General features: G+C 41.8%; 1 protein-coding gene across 1 annotated transcript; it reads right to left on the bottom strand.

Annotated features, from left to right (window-relative positions):
* Positions 1-1898: 1898 nt before the first annotated feature.
* On the bottom strand, positions 1899-24100 carry LOC135512284 (coiled-coil domain-containing protein 6-like). The gene is made up of 9 exons (XM_064934156.1): positions 23749-24100; positions 22548-22697; positions 16510-16638; positions 16000-16103; positions 15613-15773; positions 12084-12240; positions 11747-11847; positions 6247-6368; positions 1899-3237 (listed from the first exon to the last, which is right to left on the bottom strand). The coding sequence occupies exons 1-9, from the start codon at positions 24001-24003 to the stop codon at positions 3049-3051; spliced, it is 1368 nt and encodes a 455-aa protein (XP_064790228.1). The 5' UTR covers positions 24004-24100; the 3' UTR covers positions 1899-3048.
* Positions 24101-24192: the final 92 nt, after the last annotated feature.

Genomic DNA, 24192 nt, shown 5'->3' with positions numbered 1-24192 from the left:
TCAGTCTTCCAGAGATTTGAGACTGGGACGGAGGTTCGGGGATGTGGGGATGTTTTTCAGCTGCAGGGACTGGCTGACTAGTCAGGATCGAGGGAAAGATGAACAGAGCCAAGTAGAGAGATCCTTGATGAAAACCTGCTCCAGAGCACTCAGTACCTCAGACTGGGGCAAAGGTTCACCTTCCAACAGGACAACAACCCTAAGCACACAGCCAAGACAATGCAGGAGTGGCTTCAGGACAAGTCTCTGAATGTCCTTGAGTGGCCCAGCAAGAACCCGGACTTTAACCCGATTTAACAATTCTGGATAGAACTGAAAATAGCTGTGCAGAGACGCTCCCCATCCAACCTGACAAAGCTTGAGGGGATCTGCAGAGAAGAATGGGAGAAACTCCCCAAATACAGGTCTGCCAAGCTTGTAGCGTCATACCCAAGAAGACTACAGGCTGTAATCGCTGCCAAAGGGGCTTCAACCAAGTACTGAGTAAATGGTCTGAATACTTAAGTAAATGTGATGTTTTTTTATTTTTTTAAACATTTGCAAAAATGTCTAAAATTGTATTTTTGCTTTGTCATTATGCGGTATTGTGTGTAGATTGATGAGGGAAAAAAGCAATTTAATCAATTTTAGAATAAGGCTGTAACATAACGAAATGTGGAAAAAATACACGTTGGCTGAATACTTTCCGAATGTACTGTATGTGTGTTTGTTCTGGACATGATGTAGCCTACCAATGTTAGACCAAACCGGCTATGGAGAACTCCACTATACTGCTGACATGACCCTCCAAAAGTCAAAGGGGAAGTGGTGAATGATATTTCAGCAAATGTATGCTTCATTACTTAAGTTGGAAAAGATACTAACACACATCTCCCAGCAACTCTGGGAAGATGTCCAAGACTGACACCTAGGGAGGCTAAATATTTTCCCTGTCTCGCAGCATCATCTGTCCACATTCACACCAACAGAGACCTCAAGAGCAGCAACCAGCTGTTCAGTTGCATGAAACCAATCAGGGTGAGAGGGTCTGTTGTTGAAAACAGAGCCGCCCCACGGGTGAATAAACGCCCGTGTTTGCTCTGCCACCAGGTTCCGAGAGCCCCAGATTAAAGGGCACAGTCTCACAGCATGACTCCTTTCAGAGTCCAATCTGGATTCCTGCTTGGATTAGTTTGAGTTGCTTAGCTCTGCAACATTATGCTGTATGATGAAAAATTACACAGAGGTGTCTATCATATCACATCTGAAAAAAGCTCTTTCAACATGGCTATCGCATACATTGTTTTAATGGTTGTTCTTTTGGCCCAAATGTGTGAGTCAGTCTCTGGTCTACCCCTGACCTGAGGCCTACATTTCTGTAGGAAAGTTCCCACCCAGTTCTTGGGGTTATTGTAATGACATTATAAACGTTTATCACAGTGATCTCCCTGGTGAGTGGAGTCACGAAAAGCCGCTCTCCTGACTGGCTTGAACCAGTCTGAACCAAGTGGACTTGACGTTTGGTTATGGGAGCACAGCCAGGGGCGAGAGGTGAGCTATTGAGAGAGCTACTTAAAATGAATTCAGGGTGTTAAGGGGTAACAGGAGAAAGCCGGGCAAGGCTATTTTTATGAGGCCAGTATCACACGCACAGCGGCTAAAAGAGAAAGGGGATTACTGAACAGCCTGTGAAGTGGTTCTGATATTGGGAATAACATAGTTCCTCGCCAGAGTAGGATAGCATTTGGCTGAAGCCAGAGTAAGATTTAATTGCCTGGGTTCTCTGCCACCAAGAAAACACTGGAATGTTGGAAGTGAGGGTGTGTTATCACGACTCTGATCTGGAAACCATCATGGAAATCAAAGGGCAAGACATTACAGACATTACAGACACAATAACACATTCACACCTTTGAACATATAATTTCCAGTCAATTACTTTATTAGTGCCAAAAGTTCATCTTGCGTAACTTGTGTGAAGTTCAGCTCAGGCTTATGCCAAAAACAAGTGTGACTGGAACACATGATTTTACAGAACAGTGCATGCTTCAGATAAGCCACGGTTATGTGTGTATTCAATGCTGGTATTCAAATAAAAAAAAGAGCAGAATGAAGGATAAACACTGTCAGTCTTTCACTGGTTCACACATGACAACCTCCAGTAGAACTGAAAACATTACCAACAGTCAGAGTTGCCACATATTGTAAAAACAAAGTACAACACACTAAAATTAGAGTCATCTTCTCAAGAGCTTGTAATCATACATAGAAATGTCATTCAACAGTACCATTCATTTAGAATGTTATATCAGTATATTTAGTGTAAAGAGCATTACATTTTTGTCTGATGAGGAATATCCATAGGGATGACAAAATCTTTTATAACCACACCAGAGATAGAGCTGTGGAAGAGAAAGAGACGCAAGAGTGCATGACTACATATATTGGAACACCTCAGACAACATTTGAATACCTCAAAAGCCAACATTTATCTGTGGTTTATGTACCACTGTCCATCCTTTTGTTTTTTTGTGTGTTTTTATTACGAGCAGTGTGGCAAGCAGTGTCTTTCAGAATCAAAAAGTCGACATATCTTTACACTAGCTCCCTCCCATCATCAATGCCCTATATCTGGGCTACTCCTAAAGCTGAGATTTCTTTTACAATACATCTTACTGACTGAAGCAATTCTTACTGGGATGCAATTGATTAAGTTGTTTTTGAACAAGGGGGTGGGGTGTGCACATTACTGCTGTTGGAATGTGGTATTGCAGACATGGAAGGGATCCAACACATCCAGCCCACAAACACCACTACAAGACATTGTTACCATACGTGTTGGTTGTTAGCGCCACAATAATTCCAATCGTCAACAGTTCCAAGCAAAAAACAAACATGTACAAGACAAGGTGAACAGATATCAGCCTACAACTCCCAGAAGCGCAGTTAAAGTCAGTAAATTCCTTAGAACGCCCCATGTTGCTTCAGGTCTTCTGCCGGCTCATAGAAACTTGCTCTGTGGGGTTTCAACTCCCTGGTTGTCGAAGTAGTGTAGCATGGCATAGCACGTTAAGGCTGGGAGGGGGGATGTGCTGCATGCTGCGACATAGCTGCAGGAGAGGACATGGACTGGACCATTGGCTGGGCCGGCGGGGGGAGCGGGTGCAGAGGCTGCGCCCCTGAGTGCGTGTTGGGGGAGGGCGGCGGTGTCGGACGTTTGAATTTATCTGGGCTGGTGCTTCTTCTCGGGGAGGGCCTCTGTTTTGAAGAAAAGAGGGAAGACAGAGGGCGATAAGAAACACTCAGTCACATCAATTCTCATCAACAAAAAAAAGACACCTTCTCAAAAAGCTTCCATTTTAAATCGAACACCTTCAAATACCTTTCCGTAAACAGTTCCCCTTCTTACGTGAGCATTGGTGAGTCATAAACAAATACTGCTGGTGCCAAAGCGCTGGCAAATACACCCTGGCTTTGATGAGTATCTGAGTGGCTGGCCTGATGCACCTTGTCACCACCACTTACTACTGATGAGCTCTAGGATCTCTAATGACGGCTGCCACCCAGAAACCAACACACTTCAGAGGCACATGCTGACAAAAAAAGTAACGCGCATCTCTGGAGCACTCAATGTTACCATGGAAACACACACAAAAAAAGAGTGCTTGTGTCACTTTTGCAAAGGGCAAACGCAAGTCACTGAAAAGAAGCAGAGTGTTCAGCTCACAAAGTCATCTCTGAGCTGAGAACTGTTTCAACCCTGAGGGTGCACCTAGTACCTGATGAAAGGAGGGTGAACTCCTGTGACTTCTCCCAGCAGCCAGTCAGACACAGGAAATCAATGTTACTTAACCGGTCTCCATAACCACAGGGAATGGCTTCACTGTACAGAGACACTAGGCATTTACATCCTCAGTTTTTATGCAAGTAAAGTCCTACCATATATAAATATATATATATATTTTTAAATCACGGCAGCTGTGATGGAAACGGGACTTTCGGTACAATTTTATAAATGCCGACAGAATTGGTTCGTTTGACATGGCGGGATCTTTTTGTGACTGTAAAATGAATTATGCGAGAAATGGCGTTAAATGCCGTTATGCTCAAATATTGATATAACAACCATCATATCAAAGTAAACTTGGGAGTCACACGATGCTATGTTGTGTGGTCCTCCCACTACAACTCGGAAAACCATGCAGTTTATTAGGCTACAGATGAAATAAATTAACTTAACAGGGCGGTGAAAGTGCACAGTGATCTTGATGCTCCATTCCAATAAATAGAGGGTCGTATTCTGGTGACACGATGATCGATCATTGACTGTTGTTTGACAAATATACATTTTCTCGCTGTTATCCATAATAATCTCATCATGTAGACTAGCCAACCCCAGCTGTATGAGAGCTGTTGGCTAGAGCGAACCTGCTAAAATCAGAGGGGGCACATTTGATATTTAACGCAACAGTTTTTAGACAAAACTATGGGTAGAGTTGAAAATGCAATGGAAACATATTGAACTTTAGATTTTTATTCTGTACATGAAAACATAAGCGAAAAAGTAAATTGTGTGTGCAGTACATCATCACACACTGATTTGTATCCGCAACAAATGCATTTGGTGGAAACACCACTGGTGGGAAAATGTGCATATTTTCTTAATGCAGATTCTTGAATATTTGCATGAAAATCTGGTTGCCAATTGGATGGAAACCGAGCCGATGTTGACACGGAGTCGGAGGCGCCTGCAGAAGACAGTCACTGATGTAATTACAAAATGTTCTACTCAGTACTCAGACTCCTACTCAGAACTTGGGTATATTTTTGTGTCCATTTGCAATTAATAGGCTAATCCATATTCCCTTAGGCTGCTCCTAGGTCCTTTTGCTGCTCCTAGGTCCTTTTGCGCAGCAATGGAATGAATGATGGGACAGAGTGACCTGAACAGCGGTAACAGGAAAGTGAACTTCCTAAAGCCTGTGGTAATGAGTGGTTGAACGGGAGACACAGGTCACAGGGAGCTGTGTCAGATTGGGCTGATCCCTGCCGCCACCACAGTCATTACCACCCTGATGGCACTGGGAGAGGACATCCTGAGTTGATAACAGGCACTGGGAGGACAATTAAACACAGGCAGGGAGGTCCCACAAGATTGTGCCAAATGGTGTGAGAACTGAAATACAAGCTTTTAAATAAGAGCATTCTTCAATTCCACAAGCAATGAATTTAGCAATATTGATTGTTATTATATTTGAGCATAAGAACACAGCATTAGCCATGGTAAAATGCATAGCATTGCAGGAAATTAGCTTTAAAAATGTCAACATTCTCTTAGCTCATGGCAGAATATGTAGAATCGCATTAAATTAACTTTAAAATGCAAACAATTCGCTACTCCGCCATCGAGAAATTCAGCTGCGCAGACCTCACCCATTACCATGCCCACCACATATGCCCCTTTTTGATACAGAAAAGAACCCTGCACACCATACAAATCTGCTGGCTCAGACTGACTCCTGGCCAATTTATTGAAAAGACCTCATTTGATAGAACATTCACATAGTCCAGGGATCACTAACTACATTCAACAGGGGACTATTTTTTTTCTTGAGCGCATGCTCGGGGTCCAGAACATAATTACAAATAATCCCAAACAGATATAATACTTGACTAAAACAATTATTTCAAACCTTGCTATATGATCACGCAACTCTCTCTTATGCGTGGGAATATAACTTGGAGCTGATTTCCCAGTGTTTTTACAGTCTTGTGTCCAACAACAATTTATTTATTCCTCAGAAAACTTGAGAGGGGGGGGGACGACGACGACAACAACACACAAATAAATCTACCATATGTGGAATACCATCAAGGCTAGTCATGTAAGATGACGGACAGAGGAGCTTTATACTGTACCAAACAAATTAAGATGTGACCCAGATTAGATACTCATTAGATACACACCATAAAGATTAATGGCCCACTTACACCAGCCCTTCTCCATGGTATTGGTAGGAGATCCATTCTTCACTATTGCTACATCTCAGCAAGGATCAATGTACACGACAACACTCCCATGATATCTAGATCCGGGACATTTTGTGTTAGTACCATCTGATAATGCTGTCTGCTCCATTTTAGAGAATAACTGGCATTCATCCATCTACACATCAAACCCATTATGTTTCATGGTGCAGCTTATATAGCTTAGTCTTGCTAGTTCGGATGCCCATTGGTGGTGTGATAGGAGTAAAGCAGACTCACCGCTACGCCGTGGGAGGATCCTCCGTGGATGTGCAGGGCTGGGGCGTTGAAGTGGGAGATGGCGGCTCTGGACAGAGTGGCCGGGGGAGTGAACCCAACTGTGTGACTACCGTATGACAGACCTGGAAGAAGACAAAGTCATTTAGTTTGTAATGTATTATATGTCTCTGAATTCCATGTACAGTTGCAGCCAAACATATTGGCACCCTTGCACTTCTGTTGAATAATTCCCTATTTCTTAATAAAAAATAACTTAAAATAAAAAAAATGTTTGGTCCCCTCACCTTGTTATTTGATTTTCAACATTGCAGAACCAATTGTATTTTTGTAAACCTAAGTTTACATGTTTTATTTAGCATGGACAAAATTGACACCCCGGAGCTTGTACTTGGTTGACCAGCCTTTGGGCCAAGATAACTGCAGACACTCAATGAGCTTGTTGCACCTTTTCACCACCAATTCTGCCCACTTTTCAGCAGCAAACTTCTCTAATTCTTCAATTATTAAAGGGATGCACTCCAACTTCTGTTTTCAGCTATTGCCATAGGTTATGGATGTGATTCAGATCTGGACTCTTCGCTGGTCACTCCAGAACCTCTTATTGAAACATTCCTTTTTGATGTGTGTTTGGGTTGTCTTGTTCTAAGACAGACAATCTTCAATGGAGACTCCGTTTTTGGACACTTGGTTAAACATCAGACTCAACATTACACTCCAAAACACTAATCTGCTGATTTAATGGATGTCTTCCACACGTTCAAGGCTCCCAGTACCAGAGGCAGCAAATCAAGGCCACAGCATTATCGAACCTCCCCCATGTTTAATTGTAGGGAGGGTGTTCTTTTCATTGAACACTTAATTTGGTCATCAGTAAACATAGCGCTGATCTGTATTGCCAAAGAGCTCTAATTTTGTTTCATTAGTCCACAGAACATTTCCCCCAGGATTTAGGCTTGTTAAGTTGGGTTTTGGAAAAGTTCAAATCAGGCTTTCTTGTGTCTCCTTCAGCAGTGGGGTCTTCTTAGGTTTACCAATGACCGGCATCCCGAGTGGTACAGTGGTCTAAGGCACACTTATCAAGAGAACATCCCTGGTCATCTACTGCCTCTGATCTGGAGGACTCACTAAACACAAATGCTTTGCTTGTAAATGATGTCTGAGTGTTGGAGTGTGCCCCTGGCTATCCGTAAATAAATAAAAACAAGAAAATGGTGCCATCTGGTTTGCTTAATATAAGGAATTTGAAATGATTTATATTTTTACTTTGATAGTTAAGTTTATTTAGAACCAAATACTTTTAGACATACTCAAGTAGTATTTTACTGGGTGACTTTCACTTGAGTAATTTTCTATTAACGTATCTTTATTTTTTACTGAAGTATGACAATTGGGTACTTTTTCCACCACCGCAATTGAGTGCAGGAAATGCAGAAATTATAAAAGTGCCGAAATTTGTTTTGGTTGAAGTTGAATGGAACAGTATAAAACAATCAGAATGGAGAAAGACTCATTGAAAACACTTAGAATGTATGTGTTGCCATCCTAGGATCACTCACTACTCATAAAGCAAATGTAGAACTTTTATTATTCAAAAACTAAAAATACTGTCAAATACAGTCAGTCAATTTTTTAAATGTATTATTTTTATTTTATTTTTTAAATGCCTTGATATAATAAACTCAGCAAAAAAATAAGCGTCCCTTCTTCAGGACCCTGTCTTTCAAGGATAATTCGTAAAAATCCAAATAACTTCACAGATCTTCATTGTAAAGGGTTTAAACACTGTTTCCCATGCTTGTTCAATGAACCATAAACAATTAATGAACATGCACCTGTGGAACAGTCGTTAAGACACTAACAGCTTACATCCGGTAGGCAATTAAGGTCCCAGTTATGAAAACTTAGGACACGAAAGAGGCCTTTCTAATGACTGAAAAACACCAAAAGAAAGATGCCCAGGGTCCCTGCTCATCTGCGTGAACGTGCCTTAGGCATGCTGCGAGGAGAAATGAGGACTGCAGATGTGGCCAGGGAAATAAATTGCAATGTCCGTACTGTGAGAAGCTTAAGACAGCGCTACATGGAGACAGGACGGATAGCTGTCGTCCTCGCAGTGGCAGACCACGTGTAACAACACCTGCACAGGATCGGTACATCTGAACATCACACCTGCAGGACAGGTACAGGATGGCAACAACAACTGCCTGAATAACACCAGGAATGCACAATCATTCCATCACTGCTCAGACCATCTGCAATAGGCTGAGAGAGGCAGGACTGAGGGCATTGTAGGCCTGTTGTAAGGCAGGTCCTCACCAGACATCACCGGCAACAACATCGCCTATGGGCACAAACCCACTGTTGCTTGACCAGACAGGACTGGCAAAAAGTGCTCTTCCCTGATGAGTTGCGGTTTTGTCTCACTAGGGGTGATGGTTGGATTTGCGCTTATCGTCGAAGGAATGAGCATTACACCGAGGCCTGTACTCTGGAGCGGGATCCATTTGGAGGTGGAGTGTCCGTCATGGTCTGGGGCGGTGTGTCACAGCAACATCGGACTGAGCTTGTTGTCATTGCAGGCAATCACAACTCTGTGCGTTACAGGGAAGACATCCTCCCTCATGTGGTACCCTTCCTGTAGGCTCACCCTGACATGACCCTATAGCAGGACAATGCCACCAGCCATACTGCTCGTTCTGTGGGCGATTTCCTGCAAGACAGGAATGTCAGTGTTCTGCCATGGACAGGCGAAGAGCCCGGATCTCAATCTCATTGAGCACGTTTGGGACCTGTTGGATTGGAGGGTGAGGGCTAGGGCAATTCCCCCCAGAAATGTCTGGGAATTTGCAGGTGCCTTGGTGGAAGAGTGGGGTAACATCTCACAGCAAGAACTGACAAATCTGGTGCAGTCCACGAGGAATAGATGCACTGCAGTACTTAATGCAACTGGTGGCCACACCAGATACTGACTCTTACTTTTGACCCTACCTTTGTTCAGGGACACATTATTCAATTTCTGTTAGTCTGTGGAACTTGTTCAGTTTATGTCTCAGTTGTTGAATCTTATGTTCATACAAATATTTACACACGTTAAGGTTGCTGAACATAAACGCAGTTGCCAGTGAGAGGATGTTTCTTTCTTTTGCTGAGTTTATTTTGGCCATATCGCCCAGCCCTACCAATAGGATACCATGAAATTGTGGAGGAAAAAGGGGTAAAAAAATAAAAAAGTAAATAAATAAATAAAGGTTTACCAATGACCAAATGAAGCATTCAAAGAAAAGAAGACCCTCCCTACAATCAAACATGGAGGTTCGATAATGCTCTTAGGTTGATTTGTTGCAATACATCATGAAATCAGAAGATTATCAAGGTGTTTTGGAGTGCAATGTTCAACCCAGTATCAGAAAACTGTGTCTGTTGAAGGTTGTGGGTCTTCCAACATGACAACAACCCCAAGCATACATCAAAAGCACCCTGAAATGGTTCAAGAAGAAACACTGGACTGTTATGGAGTGTTGATTGAAATGACCATGCTGTAACATGGTCAGCATGTTTCAACCAACCTTTATGTTTCCCAGTCATGTAGAGATGACTGGGAAACAAAGGTGCCAATATATTTGCCTGCAACTGTATTTCTGTGGCATGTACTTGGTATGAATGTGAGTAAAGTAAGTTTAAGGATCTCTACGTGACTGGGAAACACCATAAAGGCTGGTTGAAACATGCTGACCATGTTACAGCATGGTCATTTCAATCAATACATTACACGGGCATTTGGGGCTGCTGCACTCACTAGGTCTCCACAACTGGCATTATACTTACACTCCTAATTGGGTGCACGCCACAGCGATCATCCAGCCAGCTACTTTGGGTCATTAGCCTCAGAAGCCTAACACAGTGTAGCTTGGTAACCTGGCCTGCTTAGCGTTTCTAGGGCCATGTCCAGCAGAGCTATCAGCCCCCGCTAACACTCGCTCATTATGTCTCCAGCTGTCTGACACTGCAGACTGTCAGAGATAAACAGACAAATTACCATGATGGAGTCTTATCTAACCCTATTACCCTATTTTTGGTCATTCCAGGGAGCATCCTTACGCTTACTTCTCTGGAGCAGCTTTAATGTAAAATGTTGCTCGTTGGAGAATGGGAGATAGACAACTGGATATTGGCGGTGGTTTGTCTCAAGAGTGTTGTAACGTAGGCCTAATTGGGTGATTCAAGGTGAGAGACTAATCCTCAGGGGCGGCTTCAGTTATTGCTTGAGATCAATGTAACCTTTCAGTCAGTTAATATCATGAAGTACCAAAATGTCATTACTGATAAAAATGGGAAAAAAATCTCTAATAAGGTGTTTTGAAGACCGACAGTCCTTGCAGCCCACTGGAACTTGAGCTCCATGGTCTTAAAGGCCCAGGGCAGTCAAATACTTGATTTCCTGTGTTTTACATATAGTTCCACACTATGAGGTCGGAATAATAGTGTGAAATGCCTTTCTAGTTAAAGTTTGAAAACACCATCTGAAATCAGCTTGTTTTGGTGGGGTGGCGTTTTGGCTTTCCATGGTGACGTCCCCAGGTGGTAAATTAGTTAAAACAATAAGAGTTCCAAACCTCTGCCAATAACAGCTAATTTTCCATTTTCCTCTCCACACTCAGACCCTCCTAGACAGTGCTAGCAAAATTAAAATAGCCCTCTGCTAAGAAACTATTTTTGTATCTTTTTGACCATTTAATTGAACACAAAGGTACTTAATTGTTACCCAGAAATGATTTTGATACTGACATAAAAATTGGCTGCATTGGACCTTTAATTATACCCCTGAAAACATTTCCTGGACCAAAAAAAAACTCAATCTGATCTGTTAACATGAACCATGGTTTTAAGGAGGTGCCTTGCATACTGAGCCTCGGTGTTGCGGGAGCTCTCTTTATGCATAACAGGATATGCTAAGAAGAAAACTCAAAAGTAACTTGCAGCAGGCAAAGGACGTCACCCAAACAAACTAATTTCTCCCTCAATTGGTATTAACTTTAGAAGCTGTCAAACTTGACATGATGTCTGACATTTTCAGAAGGAAAAATGTGGTTAGGGATTGGGGATAGGGATATAAATAAGATTGAACTGAACTAATTTAAGAATAGAGTTATTGTTTTGATATACCTGTTAACCCAATGTTCAAAACAAGTAGCAACCAAGACAGGACTTGTACCAAGGTGACCTTAAATTCACTCAATTATCAGTAAGGATATATCAAACTGGAACAGAGAGTTCCTGATACACCGATAGATAGAATATGACTTAATGAGTAACTAAATATAAACTAATACACCTATTCATATCACACAATATTATACAACAACTCTGTCGGAGTCAATGGTGCTCTTTATGGATGTGGCACTTTCTCTTCCTTCAACCAGTGACATAATAGATATTCATAAAACAGGGTGTAATTATGAGGTGTTGGACGTGGGCCAAGGTATTCCTGTACTGTACATACCAGGTGATATGGGTCGGCTGGAGCTGGGGGAAGGAGTGTATGGGATGGGACTGGAAACCGTCCGTGCTCGCAAGCCTTGAGCTGACATCTCATTGAAGTACCTGAGGGAGGAAAATAGCAGTTTAGACAATCTTTTTATGTCCCCAAATATCACTCCCAATCCCTTGAGTAATGATTCGCTGTCTGAAACAGAAAGTACTAACGTTGGAGTATCAAGTGTGACATTGAGGAAGTGAGAATGTGGGGTTGCTTATTTGACTTTTTTTAGAACTTAAACATAGGTTGGAGATGGTGAAGTTGGAATAGAGTGTTTAATGGGTTGCTGTTTCATGTCTACCTCTCGTCATCCATCTCCAGACTGGACTCGCTCTCAGACAGCTGTCTACACAGGGCCTCGCGACGCTCCATCTCTCTCTGCAGCTTCCTCTGCAGACGGATGTTCTCCTCACGCATGTGCCGCTCCTCCTCAATGTACTGCGCCCGCTTCTCTGTGTCTGGGAGGGGACAGACAAATAAAGTTTCATTAAAAACCAAATGCATCATCATTACACAGAAATTAGTCATTTCACAACAATGTATTGTTCTAAGAGATCAAAGACGCAAAAGATTTTAGACAATATTATAATTAATGTGCTTACCAAAAGTACTTTTCTATAATGCGCCACTTCAATAGTTGTTTTCCTTAGCCTTTCATTGGTGTTTTTTTAATGTGCTTTTTATTGATATAGTATAGCAGCTATTGCACCCAAATACACTGTGTTCCTCATGTTTCAAAGTAACACTAGCCCCATAGGTGAAAAAGGTCACTTATGGTCTCAAATGACAAAAAGGGTTATGAGGTAACAAAGCCCATGATTTCATCAGCTTCTTAGTATTATTTTGCCACAGCCCTAGTCCAAGAAGGCTTTAGACCGAACAAAAGATTGGTCTGACGGCTCCCTCTAGTGGCTGCAGCAACCACCACAGAACATCAACTGTGTGTATAGCGCTGTCCACTTTACTGAAGCTGCAACATAATTACAGCCAATTCTGACTGAATAGTTATGTTAAAGAATTACCTAATTTGTTTAGGAAAAACATTCCCTACTCCCTCAACCCTTGCTCTCTTTATGTGACACATGTATGCATCACATGCACGTGACCAATAGGGCCTGACCTATAGCATATCATTATCACAAATAAATTGGTTATAGCAAACTCTGAACACGTGACAACAAAATGGATGCAGAGGACATGAAAAATAACTTGAAACGGGGGAATGTTTAATGGTTGCGCTGGAGGCAAAGGGGAAGTTTGATGTGTGGAATAAATTTTACTAGTTGTCGAAAATACAGGAGATCAAGAAAAAGGTATGGCGCAAGCTTTGCGTGCATATTATGTGTGCTGTTAGATTACAAAGAAAAATATGTTTGGAACAATGTAAACAACACATTATAAACGTACCAGTCTGTTGTAACATTTGTTTAGTTTTTTTGTAAATCCTTTATTACAGTAAAGACTAAAAACAGTCGCATTAATTCGTGAATGCAATTTTCTAAATGAAACAGTTTAGGCCTATTTATTGTTAACGTTAATTATTCAATGGTCGCTTTGTTATTTTAAAACTAAAATGCTTGATTGCATTTTACATCATGAATGACTCGTATTCTGTGTGATGACATGAAATAATAAATTATTTATTGATACAGTAGCCTATATAAGTATTGAAATACAGGCCTAAGTAAGTTACAGTATTAAGACCAAAGAGGATGCGCTCTTAGGCATACAGCCGGTGGTTATACAAGGCTGCTATACGTAGCCTATTAATGATGATGACATTACTTTTTATTATGATAGTAATAATAATAACAATAACGAGAGATCACAGAAAGATGGTTATTATTATAAATATAATTTGACAATTTGGAAAACTGTAATGACTGAATAAATTATAAATAATACCATGGTCTAAAAAATAAGTGTAAAGCCTTTATTTTATAAGTGTACATTTCTTTATTTTTTTTGCTATTTTCTACACTGTAGAATAATAGTGAAGACAAACTATGAAATCATGTGAGAATCAAAAAAGTGTTAAACAAATCAAAATATATATTAGCTTTGAGATTCTTCAAAGTAGCCACCCTTTTGCTTGATGACAGCTTTGCACACACTTGGTATTTTCTCACCCAGCTTCATAAACCACCTTGAATGAATTTCAATTAACAGGTGTGCCTTGTTAAAAGGTGATTTGTGGAATTTATTTCCTTCGTAATCTGTTTGAGCCAATCAGTTGTGTTGTGACAAGGCAGTGGTGGTATACAGAAGATAGCCCTATTTGGTAAAAGACCAAGTCCATATTATGGCAAGAACAGCTCAAATAAGCAAAGAAATGACAGTCCATCATTACTTTAAGACATGAAGGTCAGTCAATAGCTAAAATTTCAAGAACTTTGAAAGTTTCTTCAAGTGCAGTCGCAAAAAACACCAATCACAATGATGAAACTGGCTCTCATGAGGACCGCCAGAGGAAAGGAAGACCCAGATTTACCTCTGCTGCAGAGGATAAGTTAAACTGCACCTCAGAAGCAGCCCAAATAAATGCTTCAGAGTTCAAGTAACAGACACATCTCAACATCAACTGTTCCGAGACGACAGCGTGAATCAGGCTTTCAAGGTCGAATTGCTGCAAAGAAACCACTACTAAAGGGCATCAATAAGAGGAGACTTGCTTGGGCCAAGAAACATGAGCAATGGCATTAATCTGTCCTTTGGTCTGATGAGTCCAAATTTTAGATTTTTGTTCCAACCGCTGTGTTTTTGTGAGAGTGTGCAAAGATGTCATCAAGGCAAAGGGTGCCTACTTTGAAGAATCTAAAATGTATTTTGATTTGTTTAACACTATTTTGGTTACTACATGATTCCATATGAGTTATTTCATAGTTTTGATGTCTTCACTATTATTCAACAATGTAGAAAATAGTAAAAAATTAAGAAAAACCCTTGAATGAGTAGGTGTGTCTGTTGACTGGTACTGTAAACTGTTGACTGGTACTGTATATGGATGATTTATAAAGCCAGGCACATTTAACAGTTGATTATAGAACTAATTAAGTTGGGGTTTCGTCTCTCCTCACTTTTCCTAGACAATCAAGGCAAGGGCTGTTTTCTCGTCTCCTAATTATGCTTCTGCCGCATTGTTCTCAACACCAATATGCTGGTTACATTTGTTATTATGCACACAGCAACATGGTCTAGGAAAAGGCGGCAATTCAACAGCGTTTCAGAATCGCAGACAGCGACCACTATCCAATGTGGGAGAAAGCGCATTTTTAAAATAATATCATTTTTTATTTGTGTTTCACCATTGTTCTTACATAATATAACCACCACATACAATTTCTGCAGCACTGATGGACTGTGCCATCCCTACGGCCTCCACGATGGATCAGTCCACTCCGACAGGCGCGAAATCAGACAGGTGTCTTGCATGCAAGTATTATTTATTTGACTGATACTGCTTGACTAAAGAAATCTCGGTCAACAAACAGCCTATCAACCAAACAATTGACCAGTCGACTAAATGGGGTCAGCCCTAGTTTGTCCACATCTGTTTGAGTGGTAGAACTAATCGTTCCCAAATTGAATTAAATTAAAGTGTATGGACCTTTCAAACACATGATAGACATGTATCTGTAAAAAAGAGGAGTACTCTACGGTGACCTACCACTGGTGTTCTAAGATCACGTGAAACAATAGGGTGAACAAAATTAAAATAACTGACTGTAGATCTTCTTGAGCACCAAAGCTTTTACGAATTTTTATGATTTCTACAAAACTAGGTCACGTCATGATGAGTTCACCGTTAACCATCAGCCTTTGACACTCACGCTGCAGCTCGGTGGTACGGAGGCTCTTCTTCAGTCTCTCCACCTCGTCCTTCAGGAAGCGGATATGCCGCATCATGTTCTCCGGAGAGTCGATCTCCATGGAAACATCCCTGGGAGAGGGAGGAGCAGACACAGGCTGGTCCAACTTCTCCTGGAGGATTCTGTCAAAGTTAACAGATCCGCCAGTAAGGGAAGATGGAGAGAACCATTCGATATATTATTACTACTTTCCTAATAAAAGATCATCACTGAAGAGCATACAACAGTAATATGAAGGTTCATTTGGTTTACTTTCAACCATTCACTGAATCCAGCACCGAGGTTTCTCTAGATGTGCACATACTACTCTACTCCTAAAGAATATACGGTTACATAATAAAATCGTACCTTTTCTCTGCCTCCAATTTGTCCATGCGCTTCCACAGTCTATTGACAAGAGCTTCTTGTTCTTGCTCTAATGTGTTTTCGAGGTCAATCTTCTCACGCCTTAGCTGGAAAGAAAGGGAACACAGAAAAGAGATTCAGTTTCAGAACATCTTGCACAAAGAAATGCACACCCACACACAAAAAAACATATACATCCCCAGCACGGTAATGGCACTTTCTCTTAAGTGGCAGTGCTGACGTGATGTTTAAAGTTTGTCCTCATAGAATAGACTCAACTGCACCAAGACGATGTCATTGCGCATGGCGTCATTCACAGGAGGCTGGTGAGGGGAGGACGGCTCAGACAAACGTCTGGAATGGGGTGACTGGAATGGTATCAAAACCATGGAAACTACTGTGTTTTGATGCCTTTAAAACCATTCCATTCATTCATTTCCAAACACTATGAGCACATACTCCCCAATTAAGGTGCCACCAGCTGCCTGTGGTGTCATTATTGTGTCACTGTACCTGCTCCAAGGTGAGCTGCTTTGATATTGTGTCGTTCTCCATTTTCTTGATCTTCTTCATCAGTTTGTTGACCTGGAACTCCTGCTCCTGTTCCAAGTGCTGTTCCAACTCAGCCTTCTCATGTTGTAACTGTGGGAGGAAAAGGGGAGGAGAAATCAATGCAAGTAATTGCAACCACTGAAAAGATTGGCATTAGAGCACTGTGGCTACATGTCGATTGGTCCGTGTTATAGAGATGGTAAAGGGTTGGTACTGCTTGTCTCTGATTGTGATCTGGTGAAGGATGCCTTGTGAAATGGCGATGGTACAGCTAGATATAGCCCAAAGCAGCCAAAGTAACCACCTTTGGCAGTCTACCAATAAAAAGGGTGTGGCTCAAACCTTAGATAAAAATAAGACGATTGTGTGATGATTATGTATATATATTTTTTACTAGGGCCAATTCGCAAATCTCTAACGAATACCGACCAATCATCAGGTCAAAATAAAACAAACAAATTAAGAAAACAGGGGGTTGAGCTATTTTAGTTGAATGCTAGATGCCATTTGACAGCCTAACCTGAGCCTATTACTACAGTACAGTGGACCCTAACTTCAGATGAACAAAAGACCAATTACTGAAAGTAAAAATGAGAATTGGGCTGCCTGTTTAAACACAGCCATAGAGGCCTGTATTTGAAGGTGGATACAGGACTTCTGGTGCTCTTTCATGCCGCCCCTAGGAGGGGTGCGTCACTTGAGTGGGTTGAGTCACTGCCGTGATCTTCCTGTCTGGGTTGGCGCTAGAGGTCGACCGATTAATCGGAATGGCCGATTAATTAGGGCCGATTTCAATTTTTTATAACAATCGGAAATCTGTATTTTTGGGCTCTGATTTTGCCCATTTTATTTTTTACACCTTTATTTAATCCTTATTTAACTAGGCAAGTCAGTTAAGAACACATTCTTATTTTCAATGACGGCCTAGGAACGAGGCAAAACGACAGATTTTTACCTTGTCAGCTCGGGGGATCCAATCCTGCAACCTTACAGTTAACTAGACGCTCTAACCATGCATTACAGGAGCCCGCCTGTTATGCAAATGCAGTAAGACAAGGTAAGTTGCTAGCTAGCATTAAACTTATCTTATAAAAAACAATCAATTAACGACTGTCGTTGCACCAATATGTACTTAACCATAAACATCAATGCCTTTCTTAAAATCAATACACAAGTATATATTTTTTAAACCTGCATATTTAGCTAAAATAAATCCAGGTTGGCAGGCAATATTAACCAGGTGAAATGGTGTCGCTTCTCTTGCGTTCATTGCACGCAGAGTCAGGGTATATGCAACAGTTTGGGACACTTGGCTCTGCGAACTAATTTGCCAGAATTTTATGTAATTATGACATAACATTGAAGGTTGTGCAGTGTAACAGGAATATTTAGACTCATGGATGCCACCCGTTAGATAAAATACGGAACGGAATAAACGTTTTGTTTTCGAGGTGATAGTTTCCGGATTTGACCTAAGGCTCATATTTCTGTGTGTTTATTATAGTTAAGTCTATGATTTGATATTTGACAGAGCAGTCTGACTGAGGAGTGGTAGGCAGCAGCAGGCTCGTAATAGTCAAAGGTATATGGTTTAGAGCGAAATAGTCGACGTGTTATAATTCCTGTAATAACTTGCGGCTGAACTTGAAAGGGGTTCCTTCGTTATTTTACCGTTCATGTCTTCCATACAGAATGTCTTGATCTACTTCAAATAAGGTCTGCTTTGTGCAGGCTTAAACCGCCTAGGCGTTTTGATACCCGTGTAAATCTCACTAGGATAAGGTAACGTTTGTCAAAATATTCTCATAAATCCACTTTACAAAAAAAAGATATTGATCAGTTACCTTGTCCTATGGATATCTACACAGTTATAAAATTGGCAAGGTGGTGTAAGCCTACACAAAACACAGACCTTATTTTAAGTGAATCTAAAAATATCCTATGGAATAAATGAATGAACTGCTTTTCAGATTTTGCTAGAAGGTGTCATGGAAATTTATGACTCGCATTTTGGTAGTCAATTCTTACCATGTCCATTATTAAAATAGGATTTCCTGCATATAGAAATTACGGTTTTTGTTTTCAACATTCATCACAGGTAACTTAAACTATTTTTATTCAAACAGTTGAGAGTATTTGTCTCCTAAGCAGACTCTTCAGTATCATTGTCACTTCAGAGCTGTGTGTTTTACAGATGGCAGAGAAAAGCAGAGCACCAGTGTGGGACTATTACATGGAATTGGCACCAGGGAAAGCAAGGTGTCTTATTTGTGATAAAGATGTAAGCATGGGGTCAGCAATGGCTAAATCAAAAATACCACCAACCTGTGGAATCACCTTAAGAACACCCATCCAAATCCAAGCCCAAATAAAAGTGATCATAGTTCATTCAGTATTGTTGCAATTGTCATTATTACAAAAATGTGTGTAATATATATATATATATACATACACACACACACATTTTAAAAATCGGCCGATTGATCGGTATCGGCGTTTTTTTGTCCTCCAATAATCGGTATCGGCGTTGAAAATCATAATCGGTCGACCTCTAGTTGGCACCCCCCTTGGGTTGTGCCGTGGCGGAGATCTTTTTGGGCTATATCTTCGGCCTTGTCTCAGGATGGTAAGTTGGTGGTTGAAGATATCTTTCTAATGGTGTGGGGGCTATGCTTTGGCAAAGTGGGTGGGGTTATATCTTTCCTGTTTGGCCCTGTCTGGGGGTATCATCGGATGGGGCCAGTGTCTCCTGACCCCTCCTGTCTCAGCCTCCAGTATTTATGCTGCAGTAGTTTGTGTCGGGGGGCTAGGGTCAGTTTGTTATATCTGGAGTACTTCTCCTGTCTTATCCGGTGTCCTGTATGAAATTAAGTATGCTCTCTTTAATTCTCTTTCTTTCTCTCTCTCGGAAGACCTGGGCCCTAGGACCATGCCTCAGGACTACCTGGCATGATGACTCCTTTCTGTCCCCAGTCCACCTGGCCGTGCTGCTGCTCCAGTTTCAACTGTTCTGCCTGTGGCTTATGGAATCCTGACCTGTTCACCGGACGTGCTACCTGTCCCAGACCTGCTGTTTTCAACTCTCTTGAGACAGCAGGAGTGGTAGAGATACTCTTAATGACTGGCTATGAAAAGCAAACTGACATTTACTCCTGAGGTGCTGACTTGCTGCACCCTCGACAACAACTGTGATTATTACTATTTGACCCTGCTGGTCATTTATGAACATTTGAACATCTTGGCCATGTTGTTATAATCTCCACCCGGCACAGCCAGAAGAGGACTGGCCACCCCTCGTAGCCTGGTTCCTCTCGAGGTTTCTTCCTAGGTTTTGGCCTTTCTATGAAGTTTTCCCTAACCACCGTGCTTCTACACCTGCATTGTTTGCTGTTTGGGGTTTTAGGCTGGGTTTCTGTACAGCACTTTGAGATATCAGCTGATGTACAAAGGGCTATATAAATACATTTGATTTGATTTCTAGGGCAGTGGCTCTCAAATCTCTCAATGGGGACCCCCAGACGTTTCACAATTTTGTTGTAGCCCTGAACTAGCTCACCTGAGTCACCTAGTCATGTGCTTGATAATTAGTTGGCAAGTTGAATCAGGTGTGCTAGCTCTGGAATAGTTCAAATAAACAGAATGTGTCCCAGAGGAGACGTTTGAGAACCACTGATGTAGGGGTTATGCTAGGGGGTGGGCAAACTGAGGCCGCATACAGCCCGCCAAGCCGATTAAATGTGGCCCGCACGGGACTTCAAAAATCCACTCTAGGTCACACTTTAAAGTGTAAAACGAGATACAAAGTACAGTACCAGTCAAAAGTTGACACACCCACTCACACCCGCTGAAGGTTTCTTCAAGTGCAGTCGCTAAAACCGTCATGTGCTATGATGAAACTGGCTCTCATGAGGTCCGCCACAGGAAAGGAAGACCCATAGTTACCTCTGCTGTAGAGGATCAGTTCATTAGTTAACTGCACCTCAGATTGCTGCCCAAATAAAAAGTAACAGACACATCTCAACATCAACTGTTCAGAGGAGACTTCGTGAATCAGGCATTCATGGTTGAATTGCTGCAAAGAAACCACCACTAAAAGGACACCAATAAGAAGAGACTTGCTTGGGCGAAGAAACACGAGCAATGGACATTAGACCGGTGGAAACCTGTCCTTAAATTGGAGATTTTTGGTTCCAACGGCCGTGTCTTTTTGAGACACAGAGTAGGTGAATAGATGATCTCTGTACATGTGGTTCCAACGGTGAAGCATGGAGGTGGTGGTGTTATGGTGTGGGGGTGCTTTGCTGGTGACATCGTCTGTGGTTTATTTAGAATTCAAGGCACACTTATGGAGTGCTGCATCAGATGACCTGGCCTCCACAATCACCCGACCTCAACCCAATTGAGATGTTTTCGGATGAGTTGGACCACAGAGTGAAGGAAAAGCAGCCAACAAGTGCTCAGCATGTGGGAAATCCTTCAAGCATTCCTCGTGGAGCTGGTTGAGAGAATGCCAAGAGTGTGCAAAGCTGTCATCAAGGCAAAGGGTGGCTACTTTGAAGAATCTCAAATATATTTTGAATTGTATAACACCTTTTGGTTACTACATGATTCCTTATGTGCTATTTCATAGTTAATGTCTGCACTATTCTTTTTTATGTAACCCGGTAAGTTGACTGAGAACACATTCTCATTTACAGCAACGACCTGGGGAATAGTTACAGGGGAGAGGAGGAGGGGATGAATGAGCCAATTGTAAACTGGGGAGGATTAGGTGACCATGATGGTATGAGGGCCAGATTGGGAACCTTGCCAGGACACCAGGGTTAACGATCAGTACCATGAGCTCTTTAGTGACCACAGAGTCAGGACACCCGTTTAACTTCCCATCCGAATGACGGCACCCTACACAGGGCAATGTCCCATATCACTGTCCTGGGGAATTGGGATATTTATTTTTTTAGACCAGTGGAAAGGGTGCCTCCTACTGTCCCTCCAACACAACTTACAGCAGCATCTGATCTCCCATCCAGGGACCAACCCTGCTAAGCATCAGAAACAAGCCAGCGGTGGGATGCAGTGGTATGCTGCTAGCCAATTATGCTATACAATGTAGAAAAACCCTTGAATGAGTAGGTGTGTCCAAACTTTTGACTGGTACTGTATGTACAAATTATAATTGACCTATCTATTTTCAAATAACTGCCCTTTCTCTGGCCCGCAAATAGATTGACTATCAAATTGGTCAAAGAAAAATCGGTGCGGCCCTCCGTTGAATTTCGAAATCCCTGTGTCCCTCTTCCCAAAATGATTGCCCACCCCTGGTATAGAGGCAGCCCTGTCCTTGTAGTAGTAGTAGCCTATACCACTGAAAATACTAATACTATGAACCACTATTTACTGTTGAAGCCTGTGGTGTGTTAGAACAGGGTTGCTAGTTCAAATCCACATTAGCATTGTTGTTCTAGCCTGGTGCAGGCCACTGACATGAAATTCACGGGGAAAAGTATGTTAGACAAGTCCATGTTTTATGACGACACTTGGTGAGGGGAACATGTGCTAAGGAGCGTCCGTTGACACTAAAGTATAGGAACAGAAGTGGGCCTGTTTTATGTTATGAAACAGGCCAGATAACAAGAGCCTCCAGACTGTCTGACCTTTAACCTGGGTTTGTTAAAACACACGAGTGGTCCAGTGAAATTCATGCTTCTTTGTACATCAAACCATTAGTCAGTACAACAAAGGTCAATAGCTCATATTAGTAATGGAGCCGAGGTAAAATATGGGTCAGTTGCAAAAGAGACCAAATAGCCTAAACCAGGAATAGGAGTAGTCAGTCGAGTCATTTAGAGTAGTGATGAGGTCAGTTAATAAAATAACTTGAGTCAAGAACCAATGCTGTTGGTTCTTGACTCAAACACACAACCTTAGGTTGACATTGCGACAAATACTCGGCACAAGTTAAATGCCCCAGGGTCAGTTATTCTCCAGATGTCACTCACTTGCATGAGTTTTCTTGACAGTTCATTCGTGAGAAATTCCTCCTCTTTCTCATAGTTAACAGCAAGGGTCTCCTTCTCTTTCTGCAGGGCCTGGATCTTCTTGAACAGAGTGTTGCTGATGAATTCCTCCTCTTGCTCAGCCCTGGCTTGCTGCAGTCACAGAGGACAAAATGTACCAAAAATATCAGTGCAGCATTCACAACAAAATGGCTCACCGAATACCTGTCATAAATGTGTTATGGGATGCTTAACATTTTTTGCACTGGGTAACAATGGCAACATATGAAGTGATTTGTTTTTGCCAATCGAATGTCAGCTTTTACCACACTGCTCAGCTCACAGCTGTATTCCGCTAAAATATGGGATTCATAAAGCTGATGGCTTTCTTATTGGCGCAGTAGTATCTTAAAAACAAGGAATAGCACTGTGCAAATTTGCTGCATTAAAGGTCTGTCAGCTCGAGAGGAAGAAGTTAGTCCACCCCCCCATATCAATGACTCAAGAAGTAGCCTATTGCACTAACTGAATGAGTGACTGACGTTGAGAAACTACCTACAAAACATGTTGTACTGTCAACTGTCATGGCGAGGAAAGCAGAGACAGAAAAAGGGGTGGTGGAGGCACACAACAGGGGAACGAGGAGAGAGGAAATCAAATCCATGTCAGTCTACTGATGCTTAAAACAGGCATACTAGGTGTTGTTGGACTAGCTAGGTTATGATTTATTATAAATTTAACGTTTGTGTGAAGGGGTATATGTAACGTTTAGCACAAAAATAAATAACGATGAGAACCCAAAGCCTCATAATAGCGGACTAGTTGGCTAGTTTAGATGACACAGCTAACATTCTAACCTAAGTTAGATACAAACGCCAACTTCTTTGTCAAATGTATTGGTGTTTGCAAATTAACAACAGGACATTGGCTAGCAAGCTAATAAACTACGTTAGTTATCACAAACAAAACGGGTTACCAAGCTAACCAACTAGCTATGCTAGCTCACTAAACTAGCTAAGTTATCTAGCTTGCCTCTTAACAAGCATAACTACGTTGCCTTTATTTCGCTACTAGGTAGGTAGCCAGCTAACGTTAGTTGGCTAACCTGGTTGCAATTTCATATGTTTAACGTGCGTGTATAACGTTAGGCGATTTTTTTTATGTAGCTAGCTAGGCTAACCAACAAAAACCACCAGTTACTCACAATGGTGACGCTAGCTTTACGCAGGTCCCGATTCTCCCCCTGTAGTGCCTTGCACTTGAGTTTGAACGTCTCCAGCTCAATTTTAAGAACTTTGTTCTCCTGTTGTAGTGAGGCTAATCGGTTAGTTAACTCCTCTAATCGAAACTGTGAAATGACTACCCCTGGCTTGGTCAAATTTGAGGCGGATGATGACATCGGTGTAGCCGAGCTACTCCCTGCTCCGTCCGTGTCGCTCTCGCTTGCACTGTCCGCCATGGCTATGTGTGCGACAGACAGTACGGTGGAGGAGAGGAGACGAGATTGCAGCTGCAGTGTTTGTGGGGCAGCAGCAGGGTCTTCACTAATTGCCACAGTCACAAAGTCATCATTATGGCTAAAGCCCGCCTATTTCTACAATGTATATTCTTAAAGTCGTATTTTAAACGTAAACTTAACCCTAACCAC

Source organism: Oncorhynchus masou, chromosome 24 (assembly GCF_036934945.1).
Source record: "Oncorhynchus masou masou isolate Uvic2021 chromosome 24, UVic_Omas_1.1, whole genome shotgun sequence".
In the NCBI taxonomy this organism is placed as follows: domain Eukaryota; kingdom Metazoa; phylum Chordata; class Actinopteri; order Salmoniformes; family Salmonidae; genus Oncorhynchus; species Oncorhynchus masou.
The sequence above is the reverse complement of the archived record's forward strand: the minus strand, read 5'-3'. Positions and strand labels throughout refer to the sequence as shown.